General features: G+C 37.9%; 1 protein-coding gene across 1 annotated transcript; it reads left to right on the top strand.

Moving 5' to 3' along the window:
* The first annotated feature begins 8,005 nt into the window (after positions 1-8,005).
* Positions 8,006-21,983, top strand: LOC145773264 (very long chain fatty acid elongase 4-like). The gene is made up of 5 exons (XM_082584793.1): positions 8,006-8,172; positions 8,519-8,681; positions 9,085-9,256; positions 10,081-10,208; positions 17,291-21,983. The coding sequence occupies exons 1-5, from the start codon at positions 8,006-8,008 to the stop codon at positions 17,588-17,590; spliced, it is 930 nt and encodes a 309-aa protein (XP_082440919.1). The 3' UTR covers positions 17,591-21,983.
* The last annotated feature ends 67 nt before the right edge of the window (positions 21,984-22,050 follow it).

Here is a 22,050-nt window from a genome sequence, read left to right as displayed (position 1 = left end):
CACCTGAACTTTTTTTTATATGTGACACTTGGTAAAAAAAGCATATGTGAGAAATTTCAATAAGTTTTGATAAAATTTGGACGTGCAGATTAAGTTTAAAGTTTTGAAGGTAAATTTTTACAATTTCAATAGTAAAACCCTCTCTAGATCATCAAAACTCAGACATTTCTTCTCAGGTACGGAGTATTTGAACTTCGAACACTTTCTGGTGAACTTACTTACTAATTTACAATCGTACAGACCATGTGTCAATTGTATATGTTCAACAATTTATGAAAAATGCCTAAAAATATGAGGTTTCATGCATTATAAAAAAGGATCCATGTAAAGAAAATGCCTATTGAGATGAAATTACTACAGCATTTGAAGAATCAAAAGTACATTCATTAACTAATCGTTTTTGTTTATTGAAAACTTTTTGGTCTTTGAAGATCAAAATCTCAGCTATGTTTGTACGGAACTTGGACTCAAAAACAAAAATTTCGATCTTTACGCACTAAACATAGTCAGTAAAAACGTAACACAGAAAGATAAACACAAAGCATAATGCTTAGAGTCCAGACATCCACTACTTAACAACAAAATCACAATAGCGTAAAATTTATGAAGGCCTACATTTATTTTAACGCTTGCAATAATAGTGAAATGGAAAGGTAAAATGGCAATTAATAACACACAACTATTTAGTATCTAATTACAAAGTAAAATGCAGCATAATAGGTTACTGGTATGCTATGACAGGCTGCAAATAATGCTGATTGCAACGTTGTGTAAGCTGACAACACTTTATGGAGTTAACAGTCAGTACTTTGACAATTACATGGTTAAAAACCATGTGCCCTCAGAATGTAATTGTCGAGTACGTTGATTAGGTAATACCTTCCTCGCATTTTCGACTACTTGGAGAGTGTTTTGGTAGCGTTCTTCAAGGTTTGAAGTTGACAAGAAGTCATGGGCCAACTTGACGCCTCGCTCAGCGGCATCATTAACGACTCTGAAAGCATCAACTTTCTTTTTCGCCTCAACATATGTAAACCACCATGATACATAGAAATAAACTGTAAATTGTAAAAAACCTCTTTAACTTTTCGAGTTGAGATGCTTTCATGATGGCATTTTTTTGAGGCAATTTATGAATTTTGTCTTGTAAGAGCACAATTTTCAGTGAATATATAAGTTTGCTCATCCACCTGGCTCTGTGTAATGCACCAGGTCTTTGGAGAGACATATCCTTACTGGTAGGTGGCTCAATGTTCAAGTACAGTTGATACAAATTCAAAAGTTCTAATTAGTCGCTTCTTAAAAATTTGGATGATTCTGGATGGAGCTTCATCTGATTTATCAGCTCAGACAATTCTTCCCGCTTGCTGGCAAGCAGATCAATCTCCTCGTGCGATTTTGATGTATGAAAACAACCTGATGCGCTATCAGAAAGCGTTTGAAAATTGCTTTTAAAGCGTTGAAATATGGAAATGTTGGGTCCACTGCTGCTTTCTATTTTGAGTTCTTCCCAAACATGCGTCAGTATTATCTTCCCAATATGATGCCTGCATGCTGCCCAAAGTAGGCCTTTTCCAAGATGATCTTGTATTTGGATGCAGACCTCAGTTTTGTAGCCCGTATTGCTACTTGTGGTGTCAAACACCATTGCAGCAAGACATGCAGTACAGTTCCAATTGTTTAACAATTCCATGCTTGCATTGGCTATTTGCTTTCCGTTTGGATCGGATGTTTGTGCAGGCTAATAAGGAACACCAAGCAGTTTTGAGCCTCCAATACCTGATAGTAATATCGGAAGCCTTTATTCCAAGACCCTGAGTGAAGTCAAGCAAGCTATGCTGATTCAATGTTGCAAGATGGTGAACCAATGTAACAGGCGCGGAGCTGTCATGCTTGACCTCAATTGAGATCTTGACATACTGGCACTGGTCTCCTAACCTAATTCTTGAATTTACCTTGTTTCAATGTTGAGAAAAAGATGAGAAATAGCAAAAAAACTGATGTTCAAACTAGGGAAATCCCCTAGTTTTACTGTATTTCAGTTTAGACTTTCGTTTTCAATCTGCACATCCAATTTTTGTCCAATCTCAATCAAACTTTGCAAAGTGCCTTAATATGTGAAATGTCACACCAGAAAAAAAGTTCAGGTGATTTCGGCCACATGAGGGCGCCTGTGGCACCCTAATGAGCAGTATGCTCCAACTTTAGAAACTCTCGTTATGGGCTTCAGTTTCAAGGTTGATTTCACTCAGTTTTGCACTCCATTGTTGGCTTAATTTCGTCCGGTCTTACTTTCTTTTGTTTCAATGTGTCAAGTTAGCTTGTGTTATCGCAATAAATTACTACGAAAAATATAGACGCTGTTCTCTGTTCATCCCCACCCACCGCTATCGTGCTCGGGATGTTGTTGCACCAATGCAAATTATGCAGCTGTATATGGGTGGCCCCGGAATGGCCCGTTTTAGTGAGTCCGATTCGGTGAGTCCGACCCCTTAACGGGGGATTTTTTCAATTTTTTTTTCAATTATTGGGTACCGTAGCCTAATTATCATTGCCGTTTTAGGGTTAGGGGTTAGAGGTTAGGAACTCACCGAATAGTAGCAGACCCGGGTGGCCCATCTTTACATAGTGCCGCTACATGCAGCACAAACTTGTAGGTCTACGTTTGTCGGTGATTGCAACTTTCACACATGACCATTGACCACGTTTTCTTTTTCTTGTTAAAATTTGCTCTTTACCGAACATCTTAGTTTTGCACCTAAATCGCATGCGAAATATACCTCAACAACTTGAGAGAGACTCTTTTCGCAAGCACAGTGAAATAGTTGGACCTCTGATGCAAGGACAGCGCGAAATAAAAGAGAAAAAGTGTTGACGAGGGTGAATTGAGCCCACGTCGTCGAGGTTGCTGCCTCCCTAACTCTGTAGCCTACCGCTGGGCTCGGAATGGCCCGTTTCGATGAGTCCGATTCGGTGAGTCCGATCCCTTAACGGGGGATTTTTTTTTAAATTATTGGGTACTGTAGCCTAATTATCATTGCCGTTTTAAGGTTAGAGGTTAGGTACTCACCGAATCGGACTCACCGATTCGGACTCACCGAATAGTAGCAGACCCCGCTGGGCTGCACTGACGACGACTAAACATTCCAGGCCTCGAAATTCGTTTTTGTTGACGGCGGACAAACGTGTCCGGTCTGAGCAGCTATCTCGGCGGACAAACTAAGTCTCACGGCGGACACACCAGTTTTAACGTCGATCGTCATACTTAATCACTTTATCTTGATAAGTCTTCGCCATTTGAGAACCATAGTTACGGTTTAGGCTTTTTAAAATTTTAGCGAAGTCACTCTAAAAGGCTTTCATCATACCAACGAGGTGCGCTTGAAGAGTCAAAGCGCCGTGTAGCTGCTAAATATGATGATGAAGATGATAATATGATGATTGTTAAAATTTTGAATTTTATGGACTTTGTGTCTGATGCAAATAAATAATAAAAAAATAATACGCCGCATAACTGATTAACTTCCACCTCCGAGGTCGTATGGCTTCTTGCGTCACAATGCTCTGGGCACGAGTCGGCAAACTTCTACACTAACGCTATTTTCTACTGTGCGAAGCTTCACTAGGCTTTTTTCTTTAGGTTTATTTTTGCGTGTCATGTGAGCGAAAGTGACGAAAAGAGTAAACAAAACATTAGAAAAAGCGCAATTACATTTTGCTCTCTCCGTGATGCGGTCGCCTCTCCAAAATAGTATCAGTATTCCACGAGATCACGACAGGCTCGGGACTATAATCAGCGCAGTCAGGGCCGTCCAGGCATATGCGCATAAGAGCTTCAATAGTATCGATCTTCAAAAACGTGCGCCAATCTCCACGCGATCATTGCTTGTCGTTAAGATACGTAATACCGAGATCTACTTCGTGTCTTCTCTCCAGACTGGCTAATTGAGGGAAAAGCGTAAATGCGCGCTCTTGTTTAACGATAAAATGTGCGATTTCAAACAACCTCTTAATTTTGATTATTTTCGTTGTCACTCATATTGTCGAAAGCCTTGGTGATCGGAAATTGATGGCTTGGAGTATTGTCGGCCAGATATGTTGAAGCTGCAGCCATATGAGGTAACGATGTGTTGTGATCTTTGACAGAGCTAATCCTTACATTCGTTGTTCCTTTAATATATGCGTCTATCACCACTAAATTTCCTAGTAGTAGGTTGATTGCCCTTATTCTCACTTTCAGAATTTTTTCTGGGTCTTTTCTTTCTTACTGTAATACCAAAACTTAAGTTTTGCTGCATCTTGCTGTAGTAACCTACTCGTATTATCTAACTTTGTGACCAACATTGCCTTATCAATATTACTCGGAGATCAAAGCCAGACATTGTGACATAAGACATGAACTAAGTTGGGCGTGATTAGTGTGGAAGTAGCGGTCGGTACTCCCATCGATTCTTAGCGAAGAATTCACCCTTGTTACGCTGATTCAATGTCATCAATCGTAGAAGCAACGTAAAAATCGAAAGTTTTCCTGCTTGAATGGAAGCTAAGGGATACAGATACAGTATTAACTTTTTCTAGATGCGCGCTGAGAATGCGATAATTTCGCATTCCCAGCGCAAATTATATTCTTGCAACAGTTGCTCGTGCTATAAATGACGATTTACATCGCTAGTTCCTGCGTTATTTCTCGGCGGACAAATATGACCGATCTAGAGGGTACTTCCCGCGGACATCACATGCTGTGACGGCGGACATGTCCGCCGTGTCCGCCGTGAATTTCGAGGCCTGCATTCTTTTACCGTAGTTTCTGTCTGATGTTTCAAGAACGCTTACAATATTATTAGGTGCATGTGGCACTCCGTCTCCTGCGGCGGCCTACGGGTTGCATATACGTCTACGATTACGACTAATCGGGACGCAATTAACTGACTACCGGTATCATCTACGTGACTTAAAAAGAAAAAAGTCTTCAACAAATTGTTTATATTTCTATGCTGTTTTAACCATATCTACTGTATCGTTTTTGTTAGTCTTGCAAGACCTGGTGGCGGTGGGTTGCCTTCTGAAATGGCTTTGCCCGTGGTAAGATTTCTTTCAGGAGTTTTCTTTGCCTACCTTGCTTTACGTGATGAGCTAACCACTGGCGCCGACTTACGGGGTGGCCACGCCACCCCGTAACCGCTGTGGCGGGGTGGCAGCCACCCCGTTTAGGTTACATTACTTACTGCAAATAAATGTAATTTGAACGGACGTTTAAATCTTTTTTGATCATTGATTTTCGCTTCAAGTCAACATAAAGCAAGAGGTGAACCAATACAGTATTGCAAAGAAAATGATTGTTTTTGTCACAAGCATGATACTCGCGTAACATCAAGCAAGCTACGTGAAGATTACGCAACACGTGGCTACGAATTTTTTCCTTGTTGTTGCGATCGTTTTATTTGTTACTTGTCATAAGCCATTGTTACATTTGTTAGGTTTACAATGGGATTTATTAATCAGTAAAATACGATCTTTCCATTGCCTCCCTCAAAAATCTTTTTTGAAAACTTTTAAACTGCTCATATAATATCGCTATAAATTATGCCAGCTATAAAATACTTGGAAATAAAATTATCTCGATGATTGATAGCTCCACCCCCTAAATAAATGAATATCCATTATCCATTTTCAAATTTCATTAAAAAAATGCAATTTTCGAAACTTTTTGAGTTTTATTTAAAAAGTGCACTTAGTAAAGTAAGCTAGCAGTTTTAACGTTCTACAAATTTACACGTTTACATGATTCTATTCGAGGAAAGCTACACCCCCTGCCAATTCCCAATAATAAAAGCAACCTTTTTCAATTACTCAAGATTTTGCATTTTGAATTATTTTCCGATTTCAATTGGAGTGTACCGTCATCTACTTTATGCTTTAATTTCTACTTTGTTATCTACTTCGTGCAGTAATATTGCGTGTCAATGCGTGACAAACTGTGAGGCGGGAATTTATTGGTCTGACATTGGAGTTGCTTGTTACATCATAGAAAAAATAACGAAAAGTCGTCCAGTAAAAGTTTTCGCCGATATTCCAGCTTTATTCAGCTTAAAGATGCCACCAAAAAAGCATTCAAAATTGCAGCTCTCCATTGATTTATTTTTTTGTTGCGTCTAGTCAGGATTTCAGCCAGCATGAAAGTGACCAAATGGCAATGCCTGAACGAAACGAAAGTGTGCCACTGCCAAAAGGCGTTAGCACTATCATGGAGGTGGAAGAACCTAGCACGGGCAGGATAATCGCTGTTGAAGGGAGAAGCTATCAAAAATCGTGGGAGAGCGAATTCCCGTGGCTAGAATACGATAGATGCAAAGAGAGCATTCTGTCTGATTTGCAACTATGTCGCAACTGCTTGATCTATTTGCAAGAAATGAAACAATTTCATTAATGCTTCCAAACGTGGTCTGCATTGTGCGGAGTGATCGTTCAGTGCACTCAGGCGCATAAAAACCTACTTGCGATCTACCATGACGCAACAGCGATTGAACCACTTCCTAATTTTAAATGTTTATCAAGCTGAAGCTTCACGGTTTCAACTTGACCAGTTGATTGACAGTTGGATTGACAGAGCTGCTGTTCGCAAAAATACTTTTTCCAAATGTTAAGTGTCAGAGCAGCAACGTAACAATAAAATTCACGATATACCTCCAGTGCTTTGTTTTAAAGTTGCTTTGTAAATTATCGAGCTACAAATCAGGTGTGAAAAAACAGTTGCATCTACGAAACACGCTTAGTAAAAATCAAACAAAAACATGCAGTTTGAAAGTTTTTAGATTGCCATATTGTGCTATCCGCCACCCCGTGCAAAAATAAAAGTCGGCGCCTATGGAGCTAACGCATCAAGAGTGTACCCCTCAAGACCATCAACACTTTTGATAACCCACCAAAGTCGATCAACATAGCAACTGTCTTTTTGTCTTTTCTTTGTTTATTTTTTACTCGTATAAATTGTTAAAAAAAATCCACTAGCCTATTTTTTTCTTCTCTTTTTTCTAAATCTATAAAAATATTCTTGAGGTGTTGCTACCGTGCCATATTTTAAGCTGATTGTCCTGCTTTGGTAACATGCACGTTATAACGTTCCGCGTTTTGTCGCTTCTACCTTTTTCTAGACCTCTGCTATGTTTGTCATATATTGTTTTTTCGTTGTGATGGTCAGAAATAAAAACAAACTGAACTGACATCATTGCGAAGACCTTCTTCTGGTTAAAAGTAGTAAAATGAATTATTTTTGAACGAATTTTTTTTTTCAAGGTTGAACAGTCTAGTTAGAAAATACCAGACTCCGACTTCGGACGTCCCAAATCTTTTCGATTCCACGGCTTCTACTTAACAATCCCGATCAAAACAGTTTTTTGAAAGTATCGAAACCAAAAATAAAACATGTGGAGTGACAGGAAAGAGAAACCGGCAAATGTTGTTGGTGATAGTGAAGCAAAGTACTGTCGCGCTGATGTTGGTGCACGTCAATTGTTACCATTCCAGCCAAAGATAGGTGGTTTTTACATTGATTCAACATACGAAGACGTTGAGTCGTGAAAATTGACTGATTTGTTATTTAAAACTATAATAGACGCATCGTGCTATTGACGGGCAGCTTTTTTGCCTTTAACCAAACTATCTTTCAACATCTGCACTGAATAGGTCGTTTCTTTTGTCAGAATGAAAGTATATTGGTTTGTTTAGATGTGTGCAATGTGCATCGGTTGCCGCCAGATAGGCTACTATCTTCCCGTCTGACATCTTCATTGATTTGTGCTTTGGCATCCTCAGTTACTAATAAAACTAAAATACTTGTTTATAAACGGAATTTTTGCATATTTTATGGTGTTTACTTGTGAGCCTAATATAACCTGCTTTAAATGATTATGGCTCTCATAACAATAAGCTAATCAATTATGTTTACATGAAGGAACTTTGAATGGTTATAACGTTACAGACAAACTAGTTGGTGTTTTAATCAAACATGGATTTTGTAAATCAAAGTCTTGAATTTTACAAATGGACAGAGACATTTGCAGATCCTCGAGTTGCCAAATGGCCTTTGCTTTCTTCACCTTTGCCAACTGTGTGTATAGTTCTTATTTATTTTGTTTTTATTGGGTTTGCTGGACCAAGGTGGATGGCCAACAGGTATTACAGAATTGTACGGTTTGATTTAAGGTGTGATTTTTGTTTCATGATTCCCACGTCAGTAGTAGCCTACTGCTTTTTTTGGAAATTATAGTTGAAGTAAAAGTAACGTATTGCTTCCTGCTGAGTTCATTCAGTTAGTGCTGCTGCATTATAATTATATGTGACTGCTTTCTTGCCACATTTATCTGCGCATGATGGTCACTTTGGATTTTATCGTTGACGAATTGGTGGATATTTTTTGGAACAGCAAAGGAGTCCCACACTCTTCAATGCTTTTTAACTGGTGCATCATAGATTCTTGATTATTGTGATAATAGTAATAGATGTTCGTAACTTTCAACAGGTCTCCGATAGATTTTGGAAACTTTCTTGTGGTTTATAATTGTGGTCTCGTGGCACTCAACTATTACATACTCAAGGAAGCATTCGTAGGAAGTTACAATGCAGGATACAGTTATGTTTGTGCTCCACTAAAAAGCGACTCTTACGACCCCAACGAAATGATGGTACGTCAGTTCTAAAACTTCGTTTGAAATTAAAAGCTACCCAGATAGCAAAATTCGTCATTTTTACATTGATTCATGTAAAAATGACTGATTTTGCTGTCTGGGTGGTGCTTTGATATGGAGCCTATTCTGTGTCGTAAAATGTAACTTTTTGTTATATTTTTGTTGGTGTAATTACGGCTTGCACAAAACGCTTTATCAACAGAGCAACAAAGCTTTCTATTGTTTAGTAAAAGTTAATTGGGTGCCGAACGTAATTGTAGAAAAACAGTAACAAGTTACCAGATGGTTTAAAATTTACATATTGATGTTTTTGTACGTTTACTTTGCATTTACGTAGATGCATCCTATGACAAAACAGCAACGTTAGATTTGCGTTGATAGAGCTTTTAAAAATCTCTAGGTGGCGAATTCTGTTTGGTGGTATTATTTTTCGAAGATTATCGAGCTTTTTGACACTGTGCTTTTCACATTGCGAAAGAAACAGAGGCAAATCTCATTTCTCCACGTCTACCATCACTCAACAATGCCTCTGATTTGGTGGATCGGTGCCAAGTGGTTACCTGGTGGTCAAGGTAAGTAAGTTGGCATCTATGGAGCAGGCGTTTGACTTTTAGATAGAAAATCAATTGTCTAAGTAAGTAAACATTCATTGACTTATTTTCATTCAGCTGGGCAATTTTGATTACTTGGTTGATGTAGTGGTGAGAGCGTCGAATAAACACTTGAAATATTGTGGCGTCGTCAGTAAATGGCTGTGTCTTGGCGACACACTCCCGTGCTTGAATGTGACCTTCTTCTTGTCACGTCCACTTTATACATATCAAAACAAGATAAAAAAAAGTCTGTGGCTATTGCTGTGACTTTTGTTTGTTGTAGTTGGAATTTGAATTTGTGAACAATAGTCTAACTAACCAGTCAATAAAGGCAATAGTCCAACTCATTCTAGCATTGCGTTGTTGATGGTTGCAACAGCTTTCGTTATTCGGGTCTTAAGTTTATCCATGCCTTTTGGAAAGGAAGGCACGTATATATTTGTCCTTTGACATTTCACAAACCTCCACCAAAGGAAAACGCAGGGCATGCGATCTGGAAACGTGGGAGCCCAGGTCACGAGAACTCTCATTTTGCCCACTGCCCAGCGTTCATTCTATCTGTCAAACAATGTTGTGTTCAGATACTGTTTAACTCTGCACACTACCAGTGCAGTGTCTCTCACTCCAGCTTTATTAAAACAGCAATATATATTTTTTTACCAAGTTTTATTTTATACCAATCAGAGTTCGGCGGTTGTTATGGGGACTTGAAATGTGCTCCTGGGACAACCTGTATATGAAGCGTCTCTCCTTGGCAGTCGTTACGTAGCACTAGTACGTGCTAACTAGTGTATGTTTTCCAGCTTTTGTCAGTGTTATGCTGAATAGCGGTGTCCATGTTGTCATGTATACTTACTATGCTCTTGCTGCATTGGGACCAAAAGTTCAAAAATACTTGTGGTGGAAGAAATACATAACAATGTTACAGTTGGTGAGTTGTACTACTGTTTTACCTGAAGACTTTGAATTAATGTGAAATAGAAATTGTTTTCCGAAATGGCCGATTTTGGTGTGGCCGATAGACGCCGTTTCTGAGAACTGTTTCGTTGAGAACGATCTCAAAAATCCCGTTTTGGTGCTTCTGTTTGTTCATTAAAGAAACTGTCGAAACGTTGTGTGGCACCTATGCGGAACCTTTGTCTTGAAAAGAATAAATTTAACTTGATTGCTTGTTATTAAAGAATCGGCACTCTCTACGTTGAGTCAGTACCATGTATTGTACAGTGTTGTACACTGTACAGTGTGAGGTGGATGGGTCTGCCACTATTCGGCTAGTCCGATTCGGCTAGTTCCCTATTCGGCTACAGTCTTTTTCGACGGACGACATGCGAACATATGCATTTATGCAAGCATTTAAATGGTCAACTTCAATGACAACTAAGACATGCAACGCCGAAACCCAGGTTTATTCTAAACTGCCACTTAGGTTTTAACTTCATCTTTTATGTCAAACACTGTTTGGCAACTGTCTTTTTTTCGTTGACACGTTTTCGCTGAGACTTTATCTCATTAACCCAGGGGTTCCCAACCTTTTTTACACTATGGCCCCCTTTGAAAATTTTGAAAAATCAATGGCCCCCCTATTTTTTTTTTAGTATTTTTATTAAATTTTAATTTATCTCTGTTGTTATATAGTGTTGGAGTAGACTTAGAGATGATAAATTAAAGAAATTATTATTTTTCAAAATTTTGCATGGCGCTCATGGCCCCCAGGTTGGAAACCCCTGCATTAACCTCTATTGGCAATCATGAAAAATGTTTGTTTTGATGTAAAACACTTATTTTAAACGAACCCAGACAACAAAATTCGTCATTTTTACATAGATTCGTCTGCAGACGTTGAATCAATGTAAAAATGACGGGTTTTGCCGTCTAGGAAGGCACTCAAAGGTAAACACTGGATTAAATGCCAGAATGCAAAAGAAACGATATTGTGGAATAAAATACAAAATTCTCTAAATAAGCAGAAGAATCGGACACACATCTCTCTGTTATCATTTTTAATGTAAAAATTCCTTTTTGTGGTCCCTTTGTCTGGAACAAATGCAAACTGTGCTGTTGAAATTTCCGATTTTAGTTTTGGTCTCAATCTCATCATCATGATTCGGAGTAAGATCTTTGTTAGATGATTCACAAGGCTAATTGTTCTGTGGAGTGACCATTCTGTTGCTCCGGTTTTCTTTGGTAAAGTTATGAATATGGAACGTACCATATCACTAGGGAAGGGATGTTTTCGGTGTCATAAATATGATTTAAGATCTCAGTGGTTAGGTCTAAACCCCACTCATCTAAAGCTTCGATAATTTCAACTATAAAAGAAACGATCTTGTGGAATAAAATACAAAACTCACTAAATAAACAAAAGGCGTCGTTGGATTTAGAATTTTGTAATAGTTGAGGATTCTAATATATTCTAAGTTTGCATGCAGACGGCGACGCAGGATGCATGTCAATTTTATCTGAGCAAACACTAATAGCTCAAAAAAATTTAATTCGCGTTTTAGTTTTAAGATCTCAGTGGTTAGGTCTAAACCCCGCTCATCTAAAGCTTCGATAATTTCAACTATAAAAGAAACGATATTGTGGAATAAAATACAACATTCTCTAAATAAACAGAAGGCGTCGTTGGATTTGGAATTATAGTTTGCATACAGATGGTGACGTAGGATACATGTCGATTTTATGTGAGCAAACATTTCAATTTAGTAGTTCAAACATTTTGCGCTAAATTTCATTTCAATTTATTTTTCTTTGCCAGGATGCAAAAGAAAAGATATTGTGGAATAAAATACAAATTACAATTCAAAACTGTAGCCGAATAGGGAACTAGCTGAATCGGACTGGCCGAATCGGACTAGCCGAAACGGGCCATTCCGGAGGTGAATACGTGCAGAATAACATAAATGTTCATTGATTATTACCTCGAGCTGGTGGAATTACAAGATATCCACCTAATGAACAATGAACAATTGAACATTCACCTCATAACACAGTTCGAACATAAAACATTGGAACTGCTTACCTGAATGATTCATATTAAAGGCGTCTCCCAATTGGCTGCACCGATTTGATATGTTGGTTGGAATGGTTGCGTTTATGTACGATATATATATATAATATAGAATAGGCAATGTGTGTTTCACAAAGCGCTGTATTCATCACAGGCCTCGAAATTCGCGGCGGACACGGCGGTCATGTCCGCCGTCACAGCATGTGATGTCCGCGGGAAGTACCATCTAGATCGGTCATATTTGTCCGCCGAGAAATAGCGATAGAAATCGTCATTGCATAGCATGAACAATTGTTGAGAATATATAATTTCCCGAGCTTTCTAGCGCGCATCTAGAAAATGTTAATACTGTATCCCTTAGCTTCCATTCAAGCAGGAAAACTTTCGATTTTTACGTTGCTTCAACGATTGGTGACATTGAATCAGCGTAACAAAGGTGGATTATTCGCTAAGAACCGATGGGAGTACCGGTATTTTTACACTAATCACGAGCAACTCAGTTCAAGTCTTACGTCACAATGTCTGGCTTTGATCTCCGAGTAATATTGATATGGCAAGGTTGGTTACAAAATTAGATTATACGAGTAGGCTATTACAGTACAGCAAGATGCAGCAAAATTTGTTTAGTTTTGGTATTACAGTAAGAAAGAAAAGGTCTAGGGAAAATTCACTTTCGTTCACATGACGCGCAAAAATATACCAAAAGAAAAAAGCCTAGTGAAACTTTGCACAACAGAAAACAGTAGCGTTAGTGTAGAAGTTTTCCGACTCATGTCCAGAGCATTGTGACGCAAGCAGCCACACGACCTCGTTCGGTCGAAGTTAATTATAGTTATGCCTTATCCGGCGTATTAAGCAGCTACGCACTACGCAGCGCTTTGACTCTTCAAGTGCACGTCGTTGGTTTGATGAAAGCTTTTCAGAGTCAGTGAATTCGCTGAAATTTTTAAAAGCCTTCTAAACCGTAGCTATAGTTGTCATTTCTCAAATGGCGAAAAATTATCAAGATAAAGTGATTAAGCATGAGGATCGACACTAAAACTGGTGTGTCCGCCCTGAGACTTGATTTGTCCGCCGAGATAGCTGCTCAAACCGGACACGTTTGTCCGCCGTCAACGAAAACGAATTTCGAGGCCTGCATCACAAATACGACTTGCTCTCGGCGCTTTACGAAACAGATATTGTCAGCGCAGCCGTGTACAGTACGCTGTACGTGTACATTATTGCCCTGAATCGTATGCTGATTTCCAAGCAGGAATAAGATTCTGCAGCACTTAACAAATCTTTAATATGACCCGACAGTAGACCTCCCCAATCCCCGGACTTTCTTTTGTTTTCATCTATATTGTGACTTTTCTGCATGGATTTTCAATGCTGATTTCAAAAATATGCATAACAACTTTTTTCGATCAACGTCTGGGAAGTTATTCGCTGTTGCTTAGCAACAACTTTTCATAAAAATTACAAAAATCCCCTTTAAAACCCCTTTACTTTTAACCTAGTATGGTGATATCTAGATTATCTGAAAGCATTTCTTCTGCTGAAGAATTTAAAAAAAAAATATTAAAATTGGACAATCGGTACCAGAGTTATGACCATTTAAGTACCCAGATTACGCAGTCACGCATGACTGATTTTTGTTAATTTATTGCCAAATGATACTAGAAAAATGGTGAAAGTTGCTGTCAAGGGGTTTTTAGGGGTAAGGAGTTCAAAAAATATATTAAAAAGTGTCTCAGAGCAACCGAAAAAAGTTATTAAAAAATTGATACGAACAGTCATGCATGAATGATTTTATCGCAGTCGCTTCATTCCTACAACGAGATGTATTCCTTAGACACCACAAACGTTAAATGCCTGGAGTCATATACAGTATAACATGGAACCGATCATCTCAATGTAGCTAACATCTGGGTAGGCTACCCATTGCACTTGATGTTAGAATACACGCTTCATTGCTCGGAAAGAGCTCTGATCCAGTGCAAGATGGTCACGGTCCGCCACAATTTCAATAGCATCTCTCACCCAGCATAATATAGTCTATGTATCTAAATCATGTGGCAAAAAATGGATTAAGTCAGCTGAACTTAACGATAACCTTCTGTAATGCATTTCAGGTTTCACTATTGATCAGTTCGCATTTTTTATTTGTATCTTGTATGATTATATAACGTTTATGTATACACTTCTAACTGTCTAATATTCCGTGTGTATTCATGGAGCTGAGGAAGAGTAAAATGAACAATGGTGGTTTGCTTGGTAATTTGCAGCTTTTAAAACATTTTAAGGAAGGACAATTTAGACCAGTGGTTCTCAACGGGGGCAGTACCGCCCCCCGGGGAGGCGTATTGATTTTTTAAGGGGGCGGTATGATTACTTTGGATTAAGGGGGCGTTTTGATTATTAGGGTGCATTCTGGTTTAACCCACCTACCACCCAGCGTAACGATTTCGTCAAAGAGTTCGTATCCTATCGTCGTGGTGGCATTTCCTACCTCATCCTGGTGGAAAAGGGATTCAGCTGTGCTGTTCTGCTACATACCAACCCACTTGACATATCCATAAGAGGTGATCTTCCAATGTTTCTCACTGGCTTTACACCGGATGTGGAGAAACTGGCACTTTCTCACCAAACCCAAGGTTCACACTGACTACCAGTAGGCCTATAGTCCTACTGTTTTCATGCTCGCAAATATATATTTGCTTTTCATCAAATATAGTTACTAGTCTCTAAAACCCTTACAGCATGTTTCACACTAAAAAGGAATCATCAAAAGGCCCTTGTTCTAATAGAAATAGAATTCTATCTGAATAAGGACCTTCTGATGGTCCTCTTTTTAGGGTAAAACAGGCTGTAGCCTAAGGGTTTTAGAGACTGGTAACTAGCCTTTATTTGATGTAATTCGCTTTGCTTGGCTTTTTGCTTGGCATAGAGCACTTTTTGTAGTATTAATAGCATTTTTTGTTTTATATTTGCTTTTCATAATTAATCGTTTTTGTTGGGGGGCGGTAAAATTTTGCCAATTCATGAAGGGGGGGTTGGGCCAAAAAAGCTTGAGAAACACTGATTTAGACCCACTACTGGAGATGTTCTTCAGAAATACATATATTATCTTCAATTAAACCCTCGTAACTACCAGAGTGGGAAGCTCGCAGCTTTGGATACAGCAGTATGTCTAGCAAAAGTATGGCAGCCTGCTTGCATTCCACTGCAGATTCTCAGTGCAAATTCGACTTAATTTATTGGGAAGATGACATCAGAAGATGACGAGGAGAGTAAATTAAGTCCTGAGGTAGATGGCTGAGAATCTGCATTTATCTGTAAAAAACGTCTTGTTTATGCATCGGTATCAAAAATTAATAGGTATGTTACTTTAAAAATCATTGGGCTGTATAAGCATACTGGGAACAAACATACATTCTCATACTTTATTCGATTCTTCAATGCATAATTCTTGAAGCGTTTCAACCTCTTTCTATCAAGGGGTCCAAGAGATGCTGGTTGGTTTGTTTCAAGTAATTTGAGAAACTGTATATATATCTTCTGCCTTATCTTCTGGTAGCAATGTTTTATTTTTGTTAATAAGATTTTCGGCATTCTTAGCAGATATCATAAATCGTGTTGTCAGTGTTTCTCGAAATTTAATTAAGGCAGCAGATTCCTTTTTGGCATGTTTGTATTTCTTGTATTCATCAACCAAACGAATAATTTTGTTTTGGATATTTTGTTTTGTCATCAGTGGAATGCAAGCAGGCTGCCATACTTTTGCTAGACATACTGCTGTATCCGAAGCTGCGAGCTTCCCACTCTGGTGGTTACGAGGATTTAATTGAAGATGATATACGTATTTCTGAAGAACATCTCCAGTAGTTGGTCTAAATTGTCCTTCCTTAAAATGTTTTAAAGGCTGCAAATTACCAAGCAAACCACCATTGTTCATTTTACTCTTCCTCAGCTCCATGAATACACACGGAATATTAGACAGTAGAAGTGTATACAATACGTTATATAATCATACAAGGTACAAGTAGAAAATGCTAACTGATCAATAGTGAAACCTGAAATGCATTACAGAAGGTTATCGTTAAGTTCAGCTGACTTAATCCATTTTTTGCCACATGATTTAGATACATAGACTACATTATGCTGGGTGAGAGATGCTATTGAAATTGTGGCGGACCGTGACCATCTTGCACTTGATCAGAGCTCTTTCCGAGCAATAAAGCGTGTATTCTAACATCAAGTGCAATGGGTACCCAGATGTTAGCTACATTGAGATGATTGGTTCCACGTTATACTGTATATGACTCCAGGCATTTAACGTTTGTGGTGTCTAAGGAATACATCTCGTTGTAGGAATGAAGCGACTGCGACAAAATCATACATGCATGACTGTTCATATCAATTTTTTAATAACTTTTTTCGGTTGCTCTGAGACACTTTTTAATATATTTTTTGAACTCCTTACCCCTAAAAACCCCTTGACAGCAACTTTCACCATTTTTCTAGTATCATTTGGCAATAAATTAACAAAAATCAGTCATGCGTGACTGCGTAATCTGGGTACTTAAACAGTCATTACTCTGCTACCGATTGTCCAATTTTAATATTTTTTTTTTTAAAGTCTTTAGCAGAAGAAATGCTTTCAGATAATCTAGATATCACCAATCACCATACTAGGTTAAAAGTAAAGGGGTTTTAAAGGAGATTTTTGTAATTTTTATGAAAAGTTGTTGCTAAGCAACAGCGAATAACTTCCCAGACGTTGATCGAAAAAAATTGTTATGCATATTTTTAAAATTAGCATTGAAAACCCATGCAGAAAAGTCACAATATAGATGAAAACAAAAGAAAGTCCCGGGATTGGGGAGGTCTACCCGACAGGTTATCGAACCAATGTCCACCGATGCAGAGGCCGACATTTTAACCTGTATAGCAATTTCTTTTATCGAGTTGTTGTATGTCGTACAATACGTTTACGAAGAAGATTGTTTTTTCTGAAGGTTCAATTTTTCCTGGCGATCTTTCACACGGGTAGATCTCTCTATGTGGATTGTCCTTCTCCAAAATGGATGCACTGGTCGTTGATCGGATACGCGTTCTCTTTTGTCTTGTTATTCAGCAATTTCTACATCCAGTCTTATCGCAGCAAACCTAGCCAGCCAACATCTTCAAAAAGTGTTACTTCTGAGAATGGTCACCAACAGCACAAAAATAAGTTGCAAAGTGACATGAAAAATGACGAAGCTTCTCTCAGGTATAGAACAAGAAATTCCACCAAGTTATCAAATGGAGACTCTTAATTTCAATTGTTGTAACAGTAGAATTGATTTGGTTTCATTTGTGTTTCAAACCGATTTGCAAGTTGAAAATGTGTGTAATGTATTACGAGTGTACTTGCACGTCTTTCAGAACATCATTCGGAACATGTTCTATAACTTTTATCTTTATTGTGCTTCATTGCTTGTTTTAATTGTGATCTAGCATGTTTTTTGATACTATGCCACAGAAATAAAGTTAATGGTTTCGTATCTATTTACCGTATGTGGTAGCCCATAAACGGTGTATTTTTTTGATCAAAACTCGTTCACCTATCGTTGAAGTCTTGACTTCTATTCGCTGTTTTGTTGTGATTAAAGTATTCTAGAGGCAATATTCGGCGAAAAAACATTCTCTTGATTTAATGTAAAATCTTCAAGTAGTTTTTTTTCTATCGAGCTAGATATTTGATTATAAGTTGAATGAATGTTTACCAGGTATCTCACTCGAAAACACAGTTTGCTTGCTAAACTATCACACAAGTGATTCACTCGTGACACCTTGTGATAGTTTGGCTTATTTTAAACCAGAAGTATATGACATGTTATACCTGATACCAGATGGTACATGTTGCAAGCGTATCAGGTTAGGGGTGCCTGGTCTCCATTGACAAAGACGCTGGGCGGTTGCTACTCGTTGGATGCCCTAGTATTTAGTGACCATACGCGAGAAGAAGCGTTAGTTATTTCATGTTATACATTTCTATCTTGTCATTAATCGTACCAAAGTGAGCTAGAGCTCAGTTAAACGTAATCAGACATGTCGCTTAGTTTCTTCACTTCATTTATTGGACAACTGTGATCAGTTGCTTTTGTGTGTCGAAGAAATAGCCTGGAATTTTGATATCACTTTCTGACCTAACGAAACTTCACCAGTAGTTGAAGGATATTTTAAAAATGGAAAGAAATTTCTTCTGCTCAGATGTGTGTGTTTGGTTGGTACAGTTGATGACATTTTTAATTGTTTTCATTGTTCGTATTGCGGATGTAACAATCTGTTATAACTACAGAAGAAATTGGTTATTCCTACAAGCAATTTGCAATTTTTTTCTTGTCCTGGTTTCACCTCTGTCTGAAACCATGATCCGACTTGCCAAAGTAGTTCGCATCCTTCATTCGTTTACAAATTTAGGGATATTTCGAAACTACACATTGTAGCAACTTGAAAACCTTGTCTTTTCTGCTGTGCTGTCTTTGTTTTTCTAAAATCTACTTATAAAAATCCACAAACGCAAGTTGATTGCTCAAGAAACTATTTCTAATCAGTGGATAATAATATTATTTATGCGGCGACATTTCAACATTGGATAGTGTTTCCTCTAAAGGTTATGTTGCCATGACACTAGACGAAACTAGTTTTGATCCCGAGGCTTTTAAAGTGGCTTAGGAGTTTTGGATTAATTTTTGATCGCTTATTCAAAAATTTATTCCGGTTTTCTCTGTCCGCTTAACCAGTGATTCTCAACCTTTTTTGGCCCATGGACCATATTTTTAAAAAAAATATCCGATTGACCACTTTGCTATGTTGACGCCTCATGAACGCCACTAGTCGAAACTGTATTGCACATAGGTCAGAAAACTCAAGGGCGTGTTCAATCTTAATCCTTAATAAAATAATACGTAATTAACTAATTGAGCAAACACTCTTAATTTGCACACTCAACTTTAAACTACTTAAATACACATAATTTTAATTTCAAATTTTATTCTAACAAAACATCATGCACATATTATTTCAATAGAATGGTAATGTCTCAGTCTTGCCTTCTTAGCAATAGGAGCTTCTAATATTTTGTTAATTTGAAAGCACTGCAGAATACAGTACTTAATTTAGCGTTCGAAAAAATATGTGACATTTATAAAATAATTTAATTAACATTCAGTGAAACAGCGAATGGTGAACCTCTCCTTAAAGAAACTTTGTACCATGAAGAAGCGCAATCTTCGTGCACCGACAACACCACAACAATTAAAGCAACATATTATGATTTATTGATTAAGCCTGCCAGCACTTCACTTCTGCCTTCAACAGTTCAGTTACCAATACTACTCGTCAACTAGTAAAATAAGTTCAATAACTGCTGAGCTTATGCTTATCTAGCACTTCCAGAAAAATCGATCAAAAATCAAGGAGTAAACATGATTAATTGATTATACGTCATGCTGACATACAATGCTACATAAATTTCTTACACGTATAACCGTATATGCAGTCATCACATAATTGACTGTAGTAGTAAATTATACAATTTTGAAGAACGTTTTCTCAAGGATTTATAGAACTCTCTGTGGACCAACAGAAATTCCAGGTGGACCACCAGTGGTCCACCTGGACCACGTTGAGAATCACTGGTTTAAATTATGCTTGACCGAAAAACATGTTTATTTATTTATTTTTTTTTATAAGCTCACATTACATTGAATAAAACGGTTGAAACACGTTTTGTCCTACGAAATGTGTCGGCAGAGTGTAATAGGCCTACATGCAAACTATATAACTGTTCAAAAAAGCCGAAATAACTTTACGTTCATTGTAGTAAACCTGACAATTTTTTGTTTAACTGTTTTGTTAACAATATATACGTTTTTTTTATATATGTATTTTTTGCACTCTAAATGTGATGACAGAGAAGTTACATGCTGTTTGATTCGTGCTAGGTTAGTTAATGCACGTTTTTACGACTTATGTTTCGCATATTGCGAGGGTTGGACGTCAGCAAATTTCGATCCGGCTTGATGGCGGCTTTCCACGTGCTCCTATTTTGAACATTGACCGCCACCAGGTTTTCCTTTCGGAGGTCGCTCCGCACGTTATCGCACCACCCCTTCTTTGGTCGTACACGTGGATTACGCTCTTTTACTTCCAACGACTGAACCTTCTTAGGCCCGGATTCCTCTTCCATTCGTTGTACGTGGTCGTACCAACAGAGTCTCCTCCACCTTACGACCTCTTCAACTTGGTGGATGTCAAGCCTTCTTCTCAATTCTTCACTTGATACTCTTTTTGGAGCTGGTTTTGTTCCTAAAATTCCACGAAGGCATGAAGCAGTTGCTTATATTTTTCCATTTGCATGCAATTGATGCTTTTTTATTGTTCAGCTCATGCTTTAAAAACTTCAAAAAATATTGTTTTTTTCAATGTACGCATGATTGAAGTATGTAGGGTAATTCAGATCAATGGTTGGTCAATTCTCGCGCACACATTGATTTGAGTCGTGACTTCCGTTTGCCGTTTCAATGTGATCAAAATATCCTCGAGTAATTTCCGGCGGAGAGATGTGCTCTGAAGTTTGTGTTCATAATCAACCTTAATAAACTACTTTCAATTGGTAGGTATCTTGTTTTGTGGAATCTTTATCGTCGTGCCGTGTTTGTATGAAATTCTTTTGAAACTGCACTGTATGATTCTGGAAAGGGTTTTAAATCATTATGGGTTTCATAGCTTGCATTTTTGTAATATCGAAAATTTAAAAAATTAGGTTTACTGGAGATTTTATATTTTTGTTTGTGTCTGTGTTGATAACATAAACGGCACATTTATGCAAGTAGGCTGCATGGTTTGCGTGATAGCCTAGCCAACATTTTATAGCTCATATTTCTTCAACTTATCTCACAAAGATCAAGCGTACACTGTTTGACTACTGTTGAAATGTTTAATAACTGTATTGACATCAATCTTCCCTTTTATCTATTGCATTGTATTGAGTTTAAACCTGAGCGGTTAATAACTTTGTGTTCACAGTGCGTGGAAGCACTATCATACCATGTATGCAGCCCGTTCTTATTTGATCGTAATCAAACGGATCTTTTCTTAGTAGTCTAAGCAAAATGGAAAGAAAAAACGGAAATATCTCCTGGGATTGTCAAAAAAAATAATAATAATTGCGGCGACCTTTTAGGCATCTTCAGTTTTATCTAAAAACTTCACTGATTAAATCTGAGCGTGTTTGTTTCAGTGTTGACTAGTGTCCTAAAGTGTGGACGTGTCCCTGGCTATCTTGTTTAACTAACCACCTATGTACCGTAGTTCATATATCAAAATTGCTTAGACGTAGTGAAAAACTGTTGTTTTATACTTTAGCTGAGAAATATTCAGAAGAACCGGTTTGTATTATTGCTTTTCATGCTTAGTCGAGATTAAAACAGATATTTTTCGAATTAGTAATTTCGCCATACCTTGTTATGCACTGTACTTCTGTAGTCGACGCATATAAAGTTGTGTCGTCGCGTTGTTTTGAAAGCTCTCCTAACACAGTTCAATTGCCTATGATTTTATAGCGGTACGTATTGCACATAGTCCAATTAATTACTACAACACATTAAACCAACTGTTTTATGAACAGCTTGCATTTCCCAAGCTTATACAGTACAATAAATATTATTAACACTACAGATTATTGCCCCGTTAGCTCAGTGGTTACGCGCCCAGCTCAAAATCACACGGC

Source organism: Aplidium turbinatum, chromosome 1 (genome assembly GCF_918807975.1).
Source record: "Aplidium turbinatum chromosome 1, kaAplTurb1.1, whole genome shotgun sequence".
Lineage (NCBI taxonomy): Eukaryota > Metazoa > Chordata > Ascidiacea > Aplousobranchia > Polyclinidae > Aplidium > Aplidium turbinatum.
This window is presented reverse-complemented; position numbering and strand designations above follow the sequence as displayed.